The sequence below is a fragment of the Lacerta agilis genome, chromosome 1, assembly GCF_009819535.1.
Source record: "Lacerta agilis isolate rLacAgi1 chromosome 1, rLacAgi1.pri, whole genome shotgun sequence".
Classification (NCBI taxonomy): Eukaryota; Metazoa; Chordata; class Lepidosauria; order Squamata; family Lacertidae; genus Lacerta; species Lacerta agilis.
This window is the reverse complement of record NC_046312.1, coordinates 96,526,020-96,547,120: the sequence shown is the minus strand read 5'-3', so window position 1 is coordinate 96,547,120 and position 21,101 is coordinate 96,526,020. Positions and strand designations below refer to the sequence as shown.

Here is a 21,101-nt window from a genome sequence, read left to right as displayed (position 1 = left end):
TAGGTAGGCAGACTGAAAACAATAAACAATAGATGAAGGGGTCTTTCTCTCAATCCATAGATGACTTCCTTATTTTGAGGAGGTAGACTCTGCATGGATTCTGCAACTGTGAGTTTGTCAAAATAAACAAACATCACAGAAAAGAGAAATACAGTCATACCTCATGTTAGGTTTGCTTCAGGTTGCGTTTTTTCAGGTTGCATCCCACAGTGACCCGGAAGTATCAGAAAGGGTTACTTCTGGGTTTCGCCGCTTGCGCATGCGCAGTAGTGCTAAATCGCGCTTCACGCATGCGCACAAGTGTCAGATCACGCCACGGGCATGCGCAGATATGGTGCTTCAGGTTGCGGGCTTTTCACGTTGCAAACGGGCCTCCGGAACGGATCCTGTTCACAACCAGAGGTACCATTGTATAGTGAAAGTCAGAGAGAAAGAGAGAGAGAGAAATGGAACTTAGGAACAGAAGGTAGACTGTGCTGTCTGCCCTGATTAAGCTCACAAAAATCAAGCATGGATATTGGGAATGGTACATCTGATCACTTACTCATTTGGAGCTTGAGCAGGATATATCTCTTCCTCCTTTCCCTTCAGTACCCCAGGGTCCAGATGCTTACTTTAGGATTGGGCATGGGGAGGTGAGGGGAGAGACAGCAGGTCTTCCCCAGATCCTACTCAAATACAGCCGTAACACGTGGCTAATAAGTATGGTAAATGTACTACTAGTAGTAGTTATAATCCAAATTTTACAAATCATAAACATCATTATATAATGTATGTATAAGTCCATAAACAAGAAATAGTCAACGTAATGAATTGCTGTCAGGGAACACCACGACCCCAGATTCTGGCAATGTGTATTTTCCTGCTAGTGGACTAGCATGTCTAGAATCTCTGGCAGCAAACTGACACTCCACACATCATTTCTGCAGTGGTAATGGCTTCTGACACCTTTCCTGCCTTGTCCATGGCAGTAAAAGGTAGTTTGCTGCGTTTGGGGAGTCCATTTCGCTTCCATTGCAGCCCACCAATGCCAACAGGGCTGTCCTTGTCTGGGAAGTTCACATCTCTCTGACACCGGGAGACTGGAGTGGGTACCCTAGCCAAAGCTCCCCCCACCCTCAGGTGAAAGGTCCCAAAGTCATTGCCCTGATCATTAAATGCCTATGAAATTGGAAGTACTGAGATTATATTATATTAGTAAGCATGCAAGATGTGAGTGCAAGCATATGTCAGCATCACTTAGCTGACCTCCTGTCACTGTGGCTTACTGGGAAGGCTGAAATCTGTTTAAAACATTCTCTTTCTCTCTCTCTCTCGCAAAATATTTTTATTAGTTGGGGGCAGGGTAGGCTGTATACCGGGGCCAGCAAACATTTTCAGCAGGGGGCCGGTCCACTGTCCCTCAGACCTTGTAGGGGGGCAGACTATTTTTTTTAGGGGGGAAATGAACGAATTCCTACGCCCCACAAATAATCCAGAGATGCATTTTAAATAAAAGGACACATTCTACTCATGTAAAAACACACTGATTACCAGACTGTCCGCCGGCTGGATTTAGAAGACGATTGGGCCAGATCCAGCCCCCAGGCCTTAGTTTGCCTACCCATGCTGTATACCAAGACCCTTCTAATCCCTGGGTCCAGCAAGTGTTAAAATATAAGTAATGGGCCATTAAGGGAACAAAGGATGTTTTAGAATACTTTTATGAATCTGAAAAAGTTTTTAGTAGCTGGACTCATTATAACTCTGTGCTGGTTAGTCTTTCAGCTTTGTACAGCTGCTGTTAGTTAGTTAGTTAGTTAGTTAGTTAGTTATCAGTTCATATACTGCCCTGTAGCAAAAGATCCCAGGGGAGTGTACAACATTGAGAACACATTTAATGGAGCACAATAATAAAAAGCATAATAATAGACAGTATAATGATAAAATAATCATAATTTATTAGGTTTTATAGTTTATTTTATTTTATTTGGTCTTCATCTTTCCAGATTTCTTTGTGTGCATTTTTTTTTATTTTTTTTAACACAGAGAACATGTTCAGAAATCCACAAAATACATCCATCCATCAATAAATAATAAGACATTGTGGCAGTCCTGGAAGGGCCCTGGGTATGGGAAATAACCAGCTGCTTGAATATTGGTAGCTTGTGTTCTTTTATACTACCCAGAATGTGTGTGGCGGTGGAGATTTCTCACCTTTCAAGAGAGACTTCACCTCAGGCTCTCTTTTAGCTGTGCCACTAGCTAAAATTGTAATGTACAATTGCGATGTACAATTCTAGCTGGTCTCAAAGAGACAGAGAAGCATCACATGGTAATTGATTTGCTATTTGGTAATGGTATAGGGATCTGTTTTGATGAAGAATAATAAAGTCTTCATGCACATTCAGTCTGGTTTCCACAGAATCCAAATTGATTCTTTCCATTTACTTTAATGGAAGGAGGATATAAGCCTATGTTGCTAGTTAAGCTTATATAAACTGCTTGTTAAAAATCCATCTACGGCCTAATCAATAATCCCCACTTTTATATCTCCTCCAAGACTTGTACTAGTAGTTACATGGCTCAATAAACCGAGTGTTGATTTGGATTTAAAATGTATGTATCCAACATTTCAGGTTCTAAACAATCACAACACAAACACACATAAATTTGATGCCACCTATGAACAGACTTGAAAAATGGACCCTACATGCTTCTTGTCAGCTTACATTTACAAACCAGTTAACAGCTTTTTTAGGCTGTACTGAGAATGATTTGAAGGATGTGTCACATATGTGTTATTTGTGTAACCATCCAAGTTTTATTTTACTTTAATGGGTTTTCTTGTTAACTAAAAACAGTTTTGAAATACTTTTCTTTGGTAGTATTTCACTTTCAAGATCACACACACACACACACACACACACGTTGTCTTAACTAAATATAAGACAACGTCTATGCTGTTTGCCTAAAAACTATTATCTGGCTACTGATATTCTTTATGTTTCTAAGGCTATGCAATAAAGTTTAATGCTATAGCCTGTATTTCAACAGTAGTAGTCTGTGATGCATGGAACAATCTAAGCCAGCCCTTATTGATACACAGCTTAAAAGCTGAATGGTATTACGGAGCTTGTAAACACTTGAGGTGTCTCTAGTTGTGGCCTGTAGGAAATCAGGAAAGATTTTAAGTTTCAAAATGATGAAATGGTATTTTGGTCACATCCACTATCTGGTTATGTAGGTGATGAAGATGTTCAAAATCCTCTGAGATATCATGTTAGGCTTATTGAAAATCTAAAATTCCCTTGAAAAGCCTGAAATTGTTTGCCTCAAAAAGACTCTCCATATTTGCTCCAAATTTTGTTTTACATGGAATTGGAGATGACCTAAGTTTGTGTAACTGTCTTGTAAGGAATTCTTCTAGTTGTGGCAAAACCAACTGCAGTTCTTTCTTTCTCAGATGTTTTGCCAGAGCTGAAACCTTAACATCCACTTCCAATATATCTTCAGGCAAAATTCAGCAGTAACACTAGTCAATAATAATCAGTGCCCTCATCTTATATTATTGTTTCGTAGCTTGACATGGATTTTTATTTTACAACTTTCAACTGACACCAGTTGCTTTCAGTACAACCCTATATATCTGTCTACTCAGAAATAAGCCACATTGTGTTTGATGGGGCTTACTCCCAGGTAAGTGCTATAGGATTGTAACCTTAAGCTGCACTATGCATTTTAAAACAATCAAAAAGCCAGTTCCAGTCTTTCTGACCCACTTTTTCAATATTCCGTCACTCTGCAGTAAGGGAGAAACTGAACCCAGAATGCAGATTAAGGAGCACCAGCTACTTAATCACCAGTTCACTTGTCCTATATCGAATGGATGGTTGTAAGGAATTCCTCTTGGTGAAAATGAATTGAGTGTATGAGGGGGAAAGCTACTCTGACACCCCTGCCTGACCATCACTGACACAGGATACTACCAGAATATTTTCAATATATCAACCCCTCCCTCCCTTGGCATGCCAATCTTCTCAAGCACCAGCATTTTGCCAGTTTTTAAATTGCCCAGTAAACTTAAATGCACACCACCAGCACCACATCACATATGTTACCTCAGTTACGATAAAGCAGGAAGGGTGGCTTGAAAATGAAACAAATAAGTTCATTCTAACTTGTAGTGTTTCATTGTAGTCCTATACTTTTAAAAGTAAGAGATAAGACTGTGACCAAATTAGATCATGTTGTACCTGCTGTACCTGCAGGAAACCACATTGATCAAAGCAGTGTGTCTGCTAGATAAAGGCAATTTTCTTCATGGTCTCTGTATATTATACTCTTATAACATGTTGTTTATTTGTCATTAAGGTTGCTTTTTTATTTTATTCTAGGCGACAACGCGTGCCGTGTTAACAATGGAGGCTGCAGCACTCTCTGTTTAGCTGTTCCCGGAGGCAGAGTGTGTGCTTGTGCTGATAACCAGCATTTGGAGGAAAACAGTACAAGATGCACAAGTACGATCTTCCTGAGAGTATCTGAGTTTATACTAATGTTGCAGGGAGAAAAAAATGAAGCCTGTGAATATCTGTAAAACTGTAAATGTCTAACTGTAGGGGACTGTGCTTTTTCACCAGCAGAACAGAAAAGCACAGAGGGTTTTTTTGTTTTTTTTTACTGAGCATGGTGTTCAGTATTCTAAGGATTTCCGTTCAATGCTTGGGGCTTTAAAGGTAGTCTTGGGGTTGTTTTAAACCTAGACTGAAAAGATTCTCCACTTAGATTTTCAGCTTGAAGCTTCATTCCCTTCTGGGCAACCTTTTGAAGTGGGTCAGAGGTAGAAGTGGGCAGAGTAAGAAATATAAATGTTCCCCTTGTTGCAGGCAAACATACTCATGGACAGTGTGAATCAGGGCTGGTGACGGGTGTGCCCTGAGAAGAGGGAATATGGCTAGGGAGAGGTATGTCTTGAAAAGAGTCCCAAGGGCCAGATAGAGAGGCTCAGACACATCCAGCTCCTGGACCTGAGGCTCCCCGTCCCTGCTTTAGCACTTAAGGAAATGGGGTGCTGTTATTATGGTGAAGGTTTGCACTACAATGATGCAGGAGCATCCTAAACCATTGATTAATATTGGCGTGGGAGCCAATAAGTAGACTTAGCCCTAAGCACTTTGTTGCTCTTACAAAAAACTTCAGATAGGATTGTTATTTTATGAATATGTAATAATGAGAGCTGAAGGTTATGAAGTAGAAAGAATAATTAATGCTTGTGTATAGGCAGCTAATAGTGCATATTGTTTATACATTTGTACCCTTAGTTAATTCTGGAGAAGTCCTACCCAAGTTATGCAAACCTGGAGAGTTTCAATGTCAGAACAGGCGCTGTATCCAGGACCGCTGGCGCTGTGATGGGGATGATGATTGCCTTGATGGCTCTGATGAGCATTCAGAGATTTGCTGTATGTATCTGTGCAAAGTGTGGTCTGTGTTTTTCCTCATTTAAAAAAAAAATGTAATGAGAGTGTTAATCTATGCAAATATGTAAGTGTCTGAGGGGAATGGAAATGAAGCTGCCGCAGCTGACTAATCATTTAGATATATATATATCATTCTTTTTTTTTCTCGGTCTGCATTTGTAGGGAATAAGCACTCTAAAGCATACTGGGAGGACCCTGCTTCGTAACACTGATCATGCTAATGATCCTCACACCCTCTAATGTGTCTGGTTTTGTTCCTCGCATGCTACTGCCCCTTGCCCTTGCATGGTTGTTGGGCCAGGAGGTAAACTCTGCTGGAAAAACTGAGGGAAATCAATTTAAATGCCCAGAAGCCAGAATTACTGTGCAGAAGGTTGCTAAACACTTCATTGCTTCTTGGCAATGGTGTCTTGAAGAGTGTCCAAGAAAACAGACATAAGTTTGGAACAAGATGCTGTACAGCTTTTGCTGCCTCGATATATTGTAAAGGAGACATATGGGAACTGAAATGCAGGCAAAAGTGTGATGTCTTAAATGTTTGCCACTACTTTACTACTTAAAAGCCATTGTAAGGATGAGAAATGCTTATGTGACTGGAGGCAACAGCATGACAGCAATAATTTGCAGCATCCCTATTTCTATGTGAATCTTAAAATGCTTCTCAAACGTTCTAGTTTATATTGTTGTTATCATAGTTATATGTTTTATTACTTGCCCTTCACCCTAAGGTCCCAGAGTAGGTTGCAACAATTTAAATACATTATTAAAAACAACTTTTGGAACTTCTGATTACAAAAAAAAAATAGTCATAAAGGATATGGTGGGTCCTGAAAATACATATTGCAGGTGTCAAAGGCCACATGCACTGAGTGGTGCAATCTCATGCCATTATGGGTAGGGCCAATTGTGTGGACATCTGGTCCACATGCATGTAAGCAGAAACATGGGTGGGGCCATTTGCATGAGGAAGACTCAACACAATTGGGTCTACCTCCACCCGGTTGTTTAAAATGCCCCAGGGCATGGTCTGAGGGCCCATGATGCAGCTATATTTCAAAAGCTAAATAAAGATTAGACCTGATCAGTGTCTGTATAAAAGAGACTGCCATGGAATACCATATACTCTAGCTTGAGTTCCATGATGGAAGAAAAATGGAATACAAATGTACTAAAAAAATGAATAAATTCACACATACCATGAGGGAATTGTGCCAAGGAGAAGTTGTTTCCCTATCTTGTGGAAAGAGTTCCTTTTTTAAAATAAAAGTTTATTGCATTTTCCAAATTAAACCAAATACAAATACCCACACCACACCACATACAAGACAACACAACACAATACAATACACCCATTACACACAAATCAACACAGTTGCTTAAAATCCTTTACATCTTTAAAATCATAAGCTTGAAACTTCCTCACGCCCTGTCTTATGCGTTCGTTTCTATTCTTCTTCAGTAACATTGTAACATTGTTAAATCTAATTTCTTACATCTAATCTTAGTCTTATAATTATAATCAACATATCTTAAATCATACATCTTATTCTTATCAAATAAAACATCACATTTCAAATCTTAGCTTCTTATATCCTTTCTTCTCTTAACTCAGTCAAACTGTTGCTCTTGTTACTTCTAATTCCAGCTTAAAAAATATTTACCGTAAATCAACACATTTTAACCAAATCCTAAATATTTCTTCCATTCTCAAAGTCCTTTTCCCCCTCTGATCTCGGAGTACCATGGTTAGCATTCCTGATAAATCTCTTGAATCCGTTTACCCCACCCCCTCCTCACCATCTTCCCCCCTCCCATTACTACCTCCCACCAGGCTTCCCCCCAACATTTTCCCAGTCCAGGTTCTTCTCCCAAAATGTTACAGTTTACTTCTTCTTCCAGAATGTCACATTTTCCTTGATACATGCAAACCAAAACATTGTCACAAAGTATCTTTTCTTCACTCTCCAAATCAAATTGTAATTCCCAGAATTGTTGTTCCAAAGCTTCTGAGCTGCCACCCCAGAAACCCGTTATACTGTCTCGGTTACCACCTTCCGGCCTCTCATGCCCTGGAAACTTCTCTTCATAATGTACTTGTGCCTCTTCAACTTCAGATAAAATCTCTGGAATATAGTTCTCTCCAATTGTTTCTTGGAGCAGTTCATCAGTACAGTTCTTCCAAGTACTTGAATATGAATAAACTTGTCAATGACATTCTGTTGCAAAAGTTGTAAATCCAACAGTATTTTCCTCTGCACTGGAGTCATTGTTGGGTCTGGAAGGACTGTGGGAACCAAACAGGCAGGAGTAGGCAGGAAATAACAAAGTTTCAGTACTTTTCCATCTTCACTACCCAAGTCACAGCTGCCATTTCCCCCTTAATCAGAGGGTTAACTTTCTCTCTCTATAATTCACCATCCATTGGACGAAATAAATCAAAATTCTCAGTCTTGCCCCAAACAGGGGATTTTAAGTGTCCAGAATCAGAATCAGCATGAAACTTCAAATCAGTCTTAAATAGCAACAGCCAAATCCGGTGTTACTTTGATCTTGCCGGAACAGGGAGAGACGGACTTCCTCTTTTTAAATCTCTCTCTGTAAGCCTAATTGCCATATTTTAAATCGAAATTAAAATCCGTACGTACAGATTCCTTTTTTTTAAAAGTCCAGATTGAGGAAAAGCGGAGCGCTCAGTTTCCAGCAGCCGGATGCCGCTTTGTTTCCCCGGTTGGAGACGGCTTCTACAGCCCCGTGCCAGAGCCCGTTCACTCATGCCTCGTTTTTACAAGGGAAGCCTGAGAACGGGTTGGCACCACGGGGCCTGCTAGAAAGCCTTGGACCACGGGACTCTCTTCCCGTGGTTTGCCGGAGCCGGCAGCGCAGTTGCGGGGCTCCTATTCCCAGGGAAACCAGAGCTGTCTCGGAGCCGAGACAGCTCCCAACTGCTGGAGATGGTGCTCACACCGGAAGTCCTCAGAAAGAGTTCCGTTCATGTGGGAGAAAATGCAATTTGTCAGAGGCAGGAATGCTGGAGGAATTCTGTCTTTGCAGATTCCAGAACAAAGTATTCTGATCTTTTGGGAGTGAAGTGCAGATCGGGACTGAATTACCCAACACCTTTCACAGTTCCATGTGCCCCAATGCAATTCTCAGCTCCAAAATGCATCAAAATGTTTTTAAAAATCCATATTTTAATCTAAAATTTAGATTTTTGTGTGTGAATGTTTCCTGAATGTACAGAGATGAGTGAGCGTATGAGAAAGTTACCCGTAATCAAAGGACCTGGCTGCAATCGCCTTAGGGAAGTGTGATCAGTATGGTATCATTTTAAAAAGGATAAAGGCCTATATTGGGAGCTATTTTTGTGCCTTTTCGGGTTTGAAAGATGCATACATGCTTAAATAATTCTTGTTCCATTCTTTTGAACAGATGATTTTTTAACACTTTTTTGATCTCTGTAAAAGACATACTTCTAGGCACATATTCTTGCTGTCTGTTCAAGTTGTTCATTTTAAAAATAGCGCTTTATAACTTTTCACACTTACTTCTTTAGCAGTGTTTTTTTCTCCAGATGACAAACATTCAATCATGACTAGTAAATTACTATTTGAATGTACACTTGCATGCAATTGTTTGGACCAGTAACAACAGGCTCTGGATATAGTAAGGGCACGTCTAAGAGTGTTCGAAGAATAAAGCTTCTGAAGTTCTGATATTAACAGGGCTGAATTGATCCACATATCCCAGTCTGATGTGTGGCTCAAAATATAGTCATCCTTCACAGTTCAATGTCACACACTTCAATTTTGCGATGATGTTCTTGGCTCAAAAAATAAAATGAAATGCATCTTAAAATTTATATTAGGAATAAAAATACATTTAGAAATGTGTGTTTTGAGAGAGAAAATGTGTTCAGAATTGTATATTTTGTATGCGTTTGTAAACATTTTCAAATATATGTATCTGAATGCCAATTTTTGCTTCTTTTTTAAAATCGAAGATTAATGCAGAAATGAGACTGCATGGACATACAATGAAACCAATGCAAAAGTGATTCGAAACTATCTATCCCTTAACCATCGCCAAAGAAGCCCTCAGTATGATCTAAGACTAGAGCAGTGCTTTTGGACACTGTGTGATAGAGAGCTTCTGTTTCAAAGTTAGATTTTATGTCTTTGTTCCTTTGCTTTTCACCATCTCCATCCGTGGCTTTTATCTGTTCCCATACTAGTTTTACACTAAGATAAAAGTGAAAATCCAATCTTCTGTTTCTCCTGCTACCGAAAGCCTGATTCTGAGGGCACTTTGCTACTGCAGACCAATAATATGTAATACTGCAACCCGTTGGTGTCCATATCTATAGATAAGGCAATAATAATAAATTGGCATTTTATGTTGTATTATTAAATCACCAGGTTTTTGGACTAACAGCTAGAGGCTCTCTTCTCTTTTTCTGTAGTCTTTGGTTCTGTCCCTCATTTTCTGCTTATGGAATAGTAATAATAAGCAACGGCTGTGAATACTTCTGGCTTCTTGGCCCCTGCACAATCCCACTACAACTGTATGATGTTAACAAGTATTTGATAAGTACAGGCACTGCACAGGCCTTTCTTCTTTTTAAAAACAGTGGTCATTTTCTTGTAGTGAGAATTGAAATTAAGAGTTCTACTGTTAGTTGTTGGCACAATATAAAAGCTTTATATCCAATTTTAATCAGTTTTAGATCTTGACTAATTTAATGCTTAGCACAAGGTACATTTTTATATGCTGCACATTTTTCCCCCAGTCCGGTAAAGCTTTCCTTTTATCATTTTGGAAGGGTTGCTGAACTGTAGGTGGTTTTTATGTCCTCAGAGCCTTAGACTTTCATCTTACGGTGTTGTGTTTCCTAGGCAAGATTACTACCATTTCCTACCTATATTTATTCCATAGCCCGCTATTGGAAGTGTTGTCTGTGCAAAATCATAGCAATAGGCTTGCAGATACAAAGCCCTTTAGATCATCATTTTGAATTATTCAAAATGTGAGAATGCAAAATGAAACTGATGGGAAGCGTCACTGAAAGCACAGGGCATGATCCGAGCATAAATTAAACACTTCATTTGATTTCAGCAAGAGAGATGCTCTGAGAAATAGTTTGCTCTCATTTAAATATACACAGTGATTAGATGTGGTGGCACATCAATAAACCAGGCGTACAAACCAAACTACCTGCATCTTACCCTGTGCCCATAACCTAATGGGTCGATTGATTTCCACATCATGTTATGCAGGACCTTGACATAATTTCAGCAGCATAAAAACATACTCAGATACAACAGCAAACTGTCTCTAGAGCAAACCTATGAAAAATGAAACTCATATCCTAAATTTGCTTAATAATAGCAGCAGCAGCAGCATTAACAATACACAGTCTACCTGTCTGGGCATAATATAGAGAATTTATAGTAAAAATTCATTTGGTTCCACATACATAGTTGGGTCAAAGGCAGCAAAAGTAATGAGCATTTGTTATTGCTCTGTTTGTTAGTGTTATAAGTGGCTACTATACATACTTAAATGACTCCAAAAGAATACAGCTGTAGTATAAATAGACAAAGCATGAAAAACTAGTTAAGGGCTTTTGGGCTTTAAGCATAAGGAACATAGTAGGCTGGTATTAAGTCAGCTCTGGCTCCCTATGTGTCTTGTTATGGAAGTTTAATCCTTCCCTGTGAAACATTATGCCTTTATAAGCTTCCTTGGCATCCTTCAACTTTTATTGTTCTTGGTTTGAACTGTAAGATCCCTTGTTTTATTGGTTAATAGGCATTGCCCTCAACTACATTAATTTTATATGTATGGATAGATAATTATTGTGAAGACATGTAGTAATAAGTTATGGCATTATAAAATATGTAATAAATATGGAAGCCACATTTCATGCTCATTAACTTTACAGTGGTGGTTTTGTTTGTTTTTTTGTAACCAAAGCTGACTAGAGAACTTCATGTTAAGCTTTGCACATTTGCATTTTTGAGTAACAGCAGTGCAATTAGTAGCAATTTTAGAGATCGGTTCAATACTAAGTAGTGGTCTAAACCACTGAGCCTAGGGCTTGCCGATCAGCGGTTCGAATCCCCGCGACGGGGTGAGCTCCCATTGCTCGGTCCCTGTTCCTGCCAACCTAGCAGTTCGAAAGCACGTCAAAGTGCAAGTAGATAAATAGGTACTGCTCCAGCGGGAAGGTAAACGGTGTTTCCGTGCGCTGCTCTGGTTCGCTAGAAACAGCTTAGTCATGCTGGCCACGTGACTTGAAAGCTGTCTGAGGACAAAACGACAGCTCCCTTGGCCAATAAAGCGGGATGAACGCAGCAACCCCAGGATCGTTCACGACTGGACCTAATGGTCAGGGGCACCTTTACCTTTACCCTTACTGCCCCAAACACATATCAACAACAAACAAGTAAAATACTATTCCTCCAAACTGTAGCTTTTGTGATGGTCTCTGAGAAAATGAAATAAGCAGATAGCGAAATAAATAAATAAACATACAGTTTAGCACTGTTTTTCAGGTTTTTGCAGTATTGGGTAGATTGCTAAAAACCTTCTCACCTAAAAGAGCCACAATTATGTGCTCAAAGCGCAAACAATATTAAACTGCATATCACTTCAGACGAAGTGAAATAATCCCAGATCATGCCATTTCATTGCCCATGAATCATGAGATAGTTCTGTTAAGCCTTAAATAGTGCTTAAAAGTTAGTGTGCAGCAGCAGCAGCCATTAATTACTTTGTTTCTGGTTCTGGTGAATGTTGAAGGATGAAGACTAAACCCAAAAAATCCATCTGTAGTTCTGCTCATGAATCCTAGTCCTGATTTTCTGGTACCCATCCCTGGTAAAACCTTATCACAATTTCTGTCTTAATTGTATTTAGAGGTGTGTGTGTGTGTGTGTGTGTGTGTGTGTAAGTTATGCTTCTTTAAATCCAAATGTTGAATATTCTGTTGTAATGTTTGCCAATGTCCAGATCAACAAAACAGAAAGCAGTGGGGAAAATCTTTGTTAGGGTTTCCTCTGTTAGGGTTTGTATCCTCCAAATAAACTTCATCTGCTGCTGCCTTGTTTTCTGACATGCAGGTACCTTCACCTGTTTAAAACATTTTTGTTTAGGCAGCATTATCGAGACGTATAGAAATTGCATATGTTTTATCTCTTTTTAGCTATTGTTGGCTTTCATCATATTTTGAATGTTGCTAAATACCTGGTATTTATTAAACATTTTAATGTTTCTGTTTTTGTTAACAGCCTTAGACAATCAAGAGGTATATAAGTTTTGTTTAATTAATAAACAATAAAATATTTGAGGGATGATTTAGTTTTGGACCTTTATACATTAAAATTGTTGCTTCCAATTCTGTAGCTTTATTTGTTTATAAGGGAAATTTCAATACTTAATTCTTTTTTTTAGAATTATGAATTATTTTATTGTTGCAACTGAAACTTTAGGATCCTAGAGTAAAGAAATGTATGTAGTCTAAAAATGTGAAGACTGCAATACTATACACATATACCTGGAAAACAGCCCCATTGAACTAATTTGGGGGAATTTTTTTATTTAACAAAGATAAAACAACGGCTTACGATCATTTAACTTGATGGGACTTAGTTCTGGGTATATACGTATAGTGTTACACTATATGTGTATCACCCATTTGAACCAAATGCAATGTAATATAAGCCCTATTTTCAGTGTTTCAGCAGTACTGTGTCTGGTTACGTACTTAAGATAAAATGTAGTATTTCTTTCTCCCAGTCAATCACAGCTGTCTTGACAATCAGTTTAAGTGCCACAATAACCGTTGCATCCCCAAGAGGTGGCTTTGTGATGGAGCAAATGATTGTGGCAGTGGTGAAGATGAATCAAATGAAACATGTGCAGGTAAAAAGGAGGGAGGGAAGCCACAACTTTCTTCCTGAGGTGACTAAGTTTTATCTTAATGCTACATTGAATAAATTCTCTGGGAAGAAAATTGCATTGAACCAAACTCTTACTGGTTATCTGATTACTGCAGATTTAAATGAATTGAGATTTTGATGGCAGCGGGTTTGGAATGCCAATGACATTTTACTTAAATTTGTGCCTGGCTGTTCCAAAGTGATTTGGCAGTTAATCTATCCATATGGCTTTACTTGACCATCAGACCATTATGCTGTTTTGAAAGTAGAAACATTTCATTGGAGTTGAAATTAAGCAGGATACACTGACAGACATCATGTAAGGTTATTTTTCATCCTGCATCCTGCAGTTATAATTATTTATGTTTTTATATATGCTGGCATCCCCTCATTTACACATATTCACATGCAACCATGCATACACGCAGCTCTCTGTGGGGAGGCACCTGGTGAGCCTCAGCAAAGCCTCTGTGCCTGTGGCTCATGAGGAGACCCTCCACAGACCCCAAAGGGGACATCATATTTACTTGGGATCCAGGGGCACGGCAGGGCTTTGCTGAGGCTCCCGGCTAACAGGTGATGAATGAGAAAGAGGCTGCTGCTGAGCTTTCCCATGCATCAGCTGTTAGTCAGAAAGCCCTGTTGTGCCTCCAGCTTACATGAGCCAGAGGGAGAACCAGGCTTGGTTGACTAGTTCAGCTGACACATGGTGTAGAAGCTTCCCTGCACATCAGTGTGCTAATCCACTGCCTCTCCAGCTTGCATGGGGCTCCCTTGACCAGCTCAGCTGCCAAGCAGGAAAACGTCTTTGCCACTCATCAGTGGAGCTTTGTTGAGCTAACAGGTGACTCCCCATTTTGAGTGATTTCACTGATGAACATGAGAGTTCAGAACATAAAAATGCATTTAATGTAGTCATTCTTGAATTATCTCTGATAGTGTTGTGATTTTAACATTAACATTATAGTGTTGTGATTTTAACATTATTTATATTATTATTTTTTAATCATGTGTGTGTGTGTGTTTGTGTGTGTGTGTGTTGCAATTATTGTGAGGTTTTTTGTTTTATTTCTCATCCATTTTCTCTTCCTAAGGCCATATCATGAATATCAGGAAGCTTTTTTCCTTAAAAAAAATTAAATATGTTTTAAGAGGTTTATTCGCTTTAATTTTGACAGTGGTTTTTGATAGCTTGCTAAAATAAGTTTGCATTAGAAGCTCAATGGCTCAATTAAAGTATGATGCTACTATAAAATGTACCGGGTATGTTAGAAAGTACAGTTGTGCATGAAATTGATATATAGTAAGTACGTATGATTCAGCTAGACTATAGTTGAGCTCCATACTTTATTATTTTTATGTCAATTTCTCTCTCAAGCAAGAACATGTCAAGCTGACCAGTTTTCTTGTGGTAACGGACGGTGTATTCCAAGTTCATGGCTTTGTGATCGGGAAGATGACTGTGGTGATGAATCGGATGAAATGGCATCTTGTGGTAAGTTAATTAATAGCCTTTTTGGAAATAAGACATGTGTTATGGCTTCCCATTTGTTGCCAAGACTTCCCTTTCATGAAAAAGGATGCACAAAACAGTTCCCTTTGTCATCTGAAAAATCTTCTACGCTTCCTGTATAAAGCATGAGATATTTCAGTGATGGGAAGATTTCTGCATGTTGTTGTTTTCACTATTCTTTGCTGATTTGGTAATGCTATTGGGAATTCAGCAGAGAAGAGTTTGGGATGAAGTACATATTTTGACAGAAAGCAGGCACACCAACTCCTTCGGGCAGAAGGGTCTCCCTGCATACTTCCCCCTCCCCCAGCATTACATTGATTTCCATCCATAGGGGTTAATGCATTGTCTCACCTCTTTACCCCTCTCATGACCAATGTCACAGAATAAATTCCTTCTATATATTACAGTGATTCTGAGACAGTACCATAGTAGCAGAACTGAAGGAGCTGCTGTGCCATTGCCGGCATGTATGTTGGGTGTGAACGTCTGTGTGAGGGGAAGAAGGTTTGCCTTCATGGTTCTCCTGGGTTTTTATCATCTGTTCTGTTCACAGAATTAAAGAGCCATCCTATGAATGTAAAGCTGCTTCAGATAAATAATGTTTACCCAGAAGGAAATGAGTCGAAAGGGACATACTCCCCAGAGTGCTTAGTATTTCAGCTTGAAACAGAAAGGCATTAGTCCAATAATGAATGTCTGGTGATCAATGTTTAATACTGTAGCATGACTTCCCCTGATTAAACAAGACAAAAATGCACCCTCTCTCCCCAAAAACTCCACATTATGCATAGAGGTCATTGCAGAGAGATCACTAATGATTTTATCAAACGGAGGCTTTTCCCTTTCTTTCATTATGCTGGCAAGGTTACAAGTTTCATTAGCACTTTATTCCATCACTTTCAATGAAAAATGAGGAGTTCTTTTGAACATGTGAAAAACAGCCCTACCTTTATTCTGACAAACTGCACTTCTCAGAAGCAGTTAAAAAAATAAAATAAAGAGCATTGCACACAAATGAAGTAATGGCAAACAGCAGCAATTATTTGTTATTTTGATATTAATATTTTTTACATTCACTTTTATAGTGTGTGGTAAATAGTTTCAACCACTAATTTGTACTGATAAAACCTGGGCAGGGATTAATAGAGGAAGTAAAAAATTAAACCGATATACATACAAATAAAGCAGGAAGTCTTTTTAGAATTGCATTCAAGTTGCTCTGTGTTTCCCTGTGGGGATTGCCTTGTTTTTGTTTTTGTTTTAATTGATTTACTAGCAGCTCTGGTAACCTCTACAGGTGATGAGTATGGTAAAAACAAATTAGGACTTTATTTATTTTTACTATAAGCTTGTGTGCTGTGGTTCTGCACAGGAGTCTCTTCTATGGGTCACCATAGAAAGCCAGACAGAGACTTGAGATAGGCTTTTTCCAATGTATGCCTCTGAAAGTCCTTTGCTTAGGCAGCACTGCCATTTAGACAACCAGTGTGCATTGGTTGACTCCTAAACACCTTTTTGGGCATTTTGAGGCTAACATGTGATCTCTACCATAGATAATAGATACCGCTAATAGATAGATGTAGATGTAGATGCATCAATAAACCCTACTATGGCTGCTATACTACTATTCAAAATTAAATAGCTTTTCACCAAAGTTGGATTACTTCCTTTCTCTGAATGCAAATTATAGACTTATCAAGTGTAGATTGAGATCAACAGGCTTTGTATGTTGCTGGCAAGCTTGAGTCCCCAAGGCTGCAAAATTATGTACACTTACCTGGAAGTCAGCCCGGGCCAAGATGTATTTCAGCCTGAGACATTATAGCAAATGCTGAATCCTTCCCCAGAGTGGCTGGGGAAGCTTCCTTCCTTTGTCCTCTCCTTCTTCTACAACATACACAGTAGAGACTATTTTTGCTGCTGACATAAAACTAGTGGCTTTTTGTTTGTATGTTTGTTTGTTTGTTGTTGCTGCTGTTTTAAAAGGTACCTTGACAGTATGCATAGAAATCTATCATAAACAAACTTTATATACACCTTGTTTACTGCACATACAAGTTAGAATTGTTAGCATGATGATTAAAATCAGTTAAAAGCTTTAACAAAATGCATTAAAATGTGTGCACATTAATTTCTTGGCAGCTGTGGTAAATGACACTGCTGTATAATAATAATAATAATAATTAATAATAATAATAATATGCACATCTAATAATAATTCTGTCAAATGATATCTTGAGGTGCTTTATTCAGGTACTGCAAAATGCTTGATTTGAAAAATTCACTTGGGTGAACATATAATAAATAGTGTATTTTTATCCCTAATATTGTTACATCTATAGACACATTTTCACTCCTGCAGTAAGATACCTATAAACCTCACTTCAAGATACCGTATGTGAATGATATAACTTGATATAACCTCCACAAAGGCCTTACATAGAGAGGGGCTGTAGCTATCATTGAGAACATGCTTTTTGCATGAAATATTTGATCCCCAGGTGAGATTGGGGAAAGAACAGCTCTTCAAAAGCCTGGAGAGCCACTGCCAGACAGAGCAGGCTAGAAAGACCAGTTGTCTGAGGCAGCTTCCTGTGTACGAAATTAAAGGAAGGTAGATGTTTGAGAAGAATATGCCCTGGTGTGAGCATTCTTGACCTGAGAATACCGCTGGGAGAAATGTGCATGTTTAGTAACTTCACAATAATTCTATGTATGATAGCCACCACAACAACAGTTTTTCAGGGCACAGCAATGGTTTGGGGTCAACTGTCCCTTAGTTTTTATGTTATACCTTACCACTTTGTTCTTTGAATATTCAAAGCACTGCACATATATCCAGTAGCAGCTTGTCCAGTGGGGTGGAACCACAACAATAGCTGCCTGGCAAGGCAGTAGTGGGGCTGTGTGGATGCGCAAGTGGAAGTGGAAGTTGCAGATTTGCTCCACTGGGGCATCTGTGCAGCCCTGACATTGCCACTGCCTCACTTTCCCCAATAGCAGCAGCATTGCTGTAGCTGGAATGCTATTACTGCAGCTGCAGCCCAGCAGGCGACATGTTCCTGCGCACATTATCACATTCATCATTACAACAACTCTGCAAAGAAGGCCAGTGCTGTTGTTGACGTTGAATAAGATGGGCCAAGGCCAAGGGAATATGGTTTGCTGTGGTCGTCCATTAAATGTCTGGATGATACGGGTTTTGAACCAGGCACCTCCTGCTTCCTAGCTTCAGCCATCTCAGCAAACCAAGAGGGCTGAAGCCCCCCAATGCAGACCTGCAGGTTCTATGCCGCCTCTGGCACAGAAGCACTTGTGGTATCAGCTGAGATCATGCAAGTTCTTGCTCAAAATTGTGGAAGTGGCAGGGCAGATGGAGAAGCGGCACTGACAACAGGTATGGCAGTGGTGGGAGCAGCAAGGCAGGGAAAGGGATGTACCGCCCCTGCACTTAGCACAACTTTACACCAAGTTGTATGAAAAAGTTAGCTATATTATAGGTGAGGTGGGGGAGAAAAATTTGCATGTGATGTTTCTAGAAAACGAGCATTTTTAGTTTAAGTTTGGCTAAATATGAAACTAGTTTCTTATCTTTAACACCCGGATACAAAGGATGACTAAGACATCCTTAGCATCTTGATCTTAAATTAGATAGTATGGAAAAGGGCCATGTGTTAATTCTGCTTACCATAAACACATTAGAATATTGTGTGAGTTTTTCAAAAGACCTTCAATGAGTTTCAAGAATAATTGACACTGAGCACTTGTTTACTCAGCATTTCCTTTTTCAATTAAAGCTAAGTTAACAAAGGAAATACTGCTCATATTGTCCTGTACCTTTGTAGTCTGCTTTTCTGAGATGCTGATTGTGCCATATTATCCTTGTACTGAGCCCTGTGGAGCATAGGATTTAAAGCAGTGTTCTTCTGCATACTGTTGGGTATTGTAATAGCAGAACTGCCTTTAGCTGAGACCGCACAAGTTTCCTCCCCCTCCTCCTCCACATTGTGTATGAGAAATAATGCTGAAAGGTTTTTTTTTTTTTTCTAAGAGAGTGCAAGGTAATAGACATTCAAATTAATTTTTCCTTAGACGTATGAACAACATTATCTTCTTCACACACAAAAATCGTCATCTAGTTAACAAACCTTTCACTGGTTAATCCAAATCGCTTAGATATTTATAGACTATACATCAATATCAAAATGTTACAATCTAAGCCATTTAAATTCAAAGCTATGAAAGTAGCCGCACAAGGCACATTGATCTCTATCAACACCACCAGCAATTCTTATAGCATGCACAAATTATTACATCACAACTGTTAGGCAAGCAACAGTCTTCTTGTTAGAGTAGTTTTCATCTCAATGTTCTCAGTAGCATTGGTTTTCATTTGAAACCAAGTTTGCCTGATAAAATTAAGGAAAGCGAGTGTAACAAAATATGTTTACTTTTGGGGTGGGTGCTTCTCTAGCTTTATACTGTGTGTTGATTCTGCTTTAGCCATAATATATTCTAATCTTGTCTGCAGAAGCAAGAAATGCTATGTATAATGCAGTAAAGGTGAATACAGTGTCTTACATTGATTCAACTTCCTCCTCTCTGTATCTAGCTTTCAACTTGTGTTGAAATCTTTTCAGCTGGAATAATAATGCTTTAGCAAATATGTTCAATAGTTCCACATAAATAAATTCTAGTACAGTAAATATTTTTTTTGAGGACTTGGAGAAAAAATACCAAACTTGTGACTTCTGTATAAACATCTCTCAGGGTGTATACACAAGTTGGGAGTGAATTTAATTTATGTTCTGACATAAATCAGGTACAACTATTAGAAGAGCTGGTCATAATCCTGGTGTGTTTAATACATTCAGATGTCTTTGGAGGCAGGAAATGTGTAGGGACTGTCCATAAATGTTTTGTTTTATAGGTTTATCTGTGTACTAAACACTAAGGCTGCTAACCCTGATGGTTATGTTAAATCTCCACTGCCGGAAACAGTTTGCTTCTGAATACCAGTTGCTAGAAAACTCAGGGAAGAGTTTGGTATATATTTATTTACCACAGTATCATCCAAAAAAAGAAGAAGAAGCAGTTTACAGCAATAATACATAAAACATACAATTTAAAACATATTAAAATGTTAAAAACAAATATCAATAAACCATTATGGAAAGATGTATTCTTCATTGCCTGTGTAGGCCTGGTGGAATGGAAGCATTTTCAGTAGGCATTTAAAAGATGGCAGAAATTTATAGATATACATTATTTTCTCGTGATTCAGTCACCACAATTACTATTGTAATAACACTTTTACTTTCCTTCCCTGCATTGGTGAAGGAAGAGTCAAACTGGTATATTCATTCTGTCATTTCATGTTAAACTTTTCTCTTTACAGAGTTCCCTACTTGTGACCCACTAGCTCATTTTATATGCAAAAATGGAAGATGCATTAGTAGCAAGTGGCAGTGTGATGCTGGTAAGAACCAATAATTCAGTTTTTTTGACCATATGTATGTTTTAAAGGTCCGTTTAAAGGTCTGAACGACTGAACAACAACAACAACAACAAATGTTTTTAACATAAATGTGTTAGTGTACCAAGAGCACATTTTGCTACAGGACATGAGCATCCAATTATTTGAATAGTTACTAGAACATATTTAATGAAACAATACCACAAAAAAATTCTTCCTTCTCTTTGTCTGCATTGTAAAGAAGTAATTATTCTCTATATCAGGCATTCCCAAACAGCCCTCCAGATGTTTTGGGACTACAACTCCCATCATCTCTAGCTAACAGGACCAGTGGTCAGGGATTATGGGAATTATAGTCCCAAAACATCTGGAGGGCCAAGTTCGGGAATGCCTGCTGTATATGGAGGGCAGAGTCTCATTTGGAAGGGATAGAAATGTCCTTACTCTGGAAATTTTCTCAGATTGTTCACTTGTCATAGTTTATATATATGCCTCTTGTTCTGATTCACTTGGGCTTTGTTTCAGCACTTCCTAAAATGAGAATCTTCTACATGTTGGGAGGCATCAAATGCACATGGCCTCCATTCACACAGGGACAGAGGTGTAGGAAGATCAGGTGGTACCCGGTGTGGAAAATTTCTTGTCAACCCCCCCCCCCATTGATTATTATTATTATTGCCTGAAAAAATGGTTTTTCATTATTTCATATT

The 21,101-nt window shown here is 38.8% G+C and overlaps 1 protein-coding gene across 1 annotated transcript in view; it reads left to right on the top strand.

The window, feature by feature from the left end:
* Positions 1-21,101, top strand: part of LRP1B (LDL receptor related protein 1B) — a 754,577-nt gene that overhangs the window by 561,631 nt on the left and 171,845 nt on the right. The window contains 5 exon segments of the mRNA XM_033164188.1: positions 4,377-4,499; positions 5,301-5,441; positions 13,257-13,382; positions 14,778-14,894; positions 20,314-20,394. Coding sequence (XP_033020079.1) covers positions 4,377-4,499; positions 5,301-5,441; positions 13,257-13,382; positions 14,778-14,894; positions 20,314-20,394 — 588 coding nt within the window.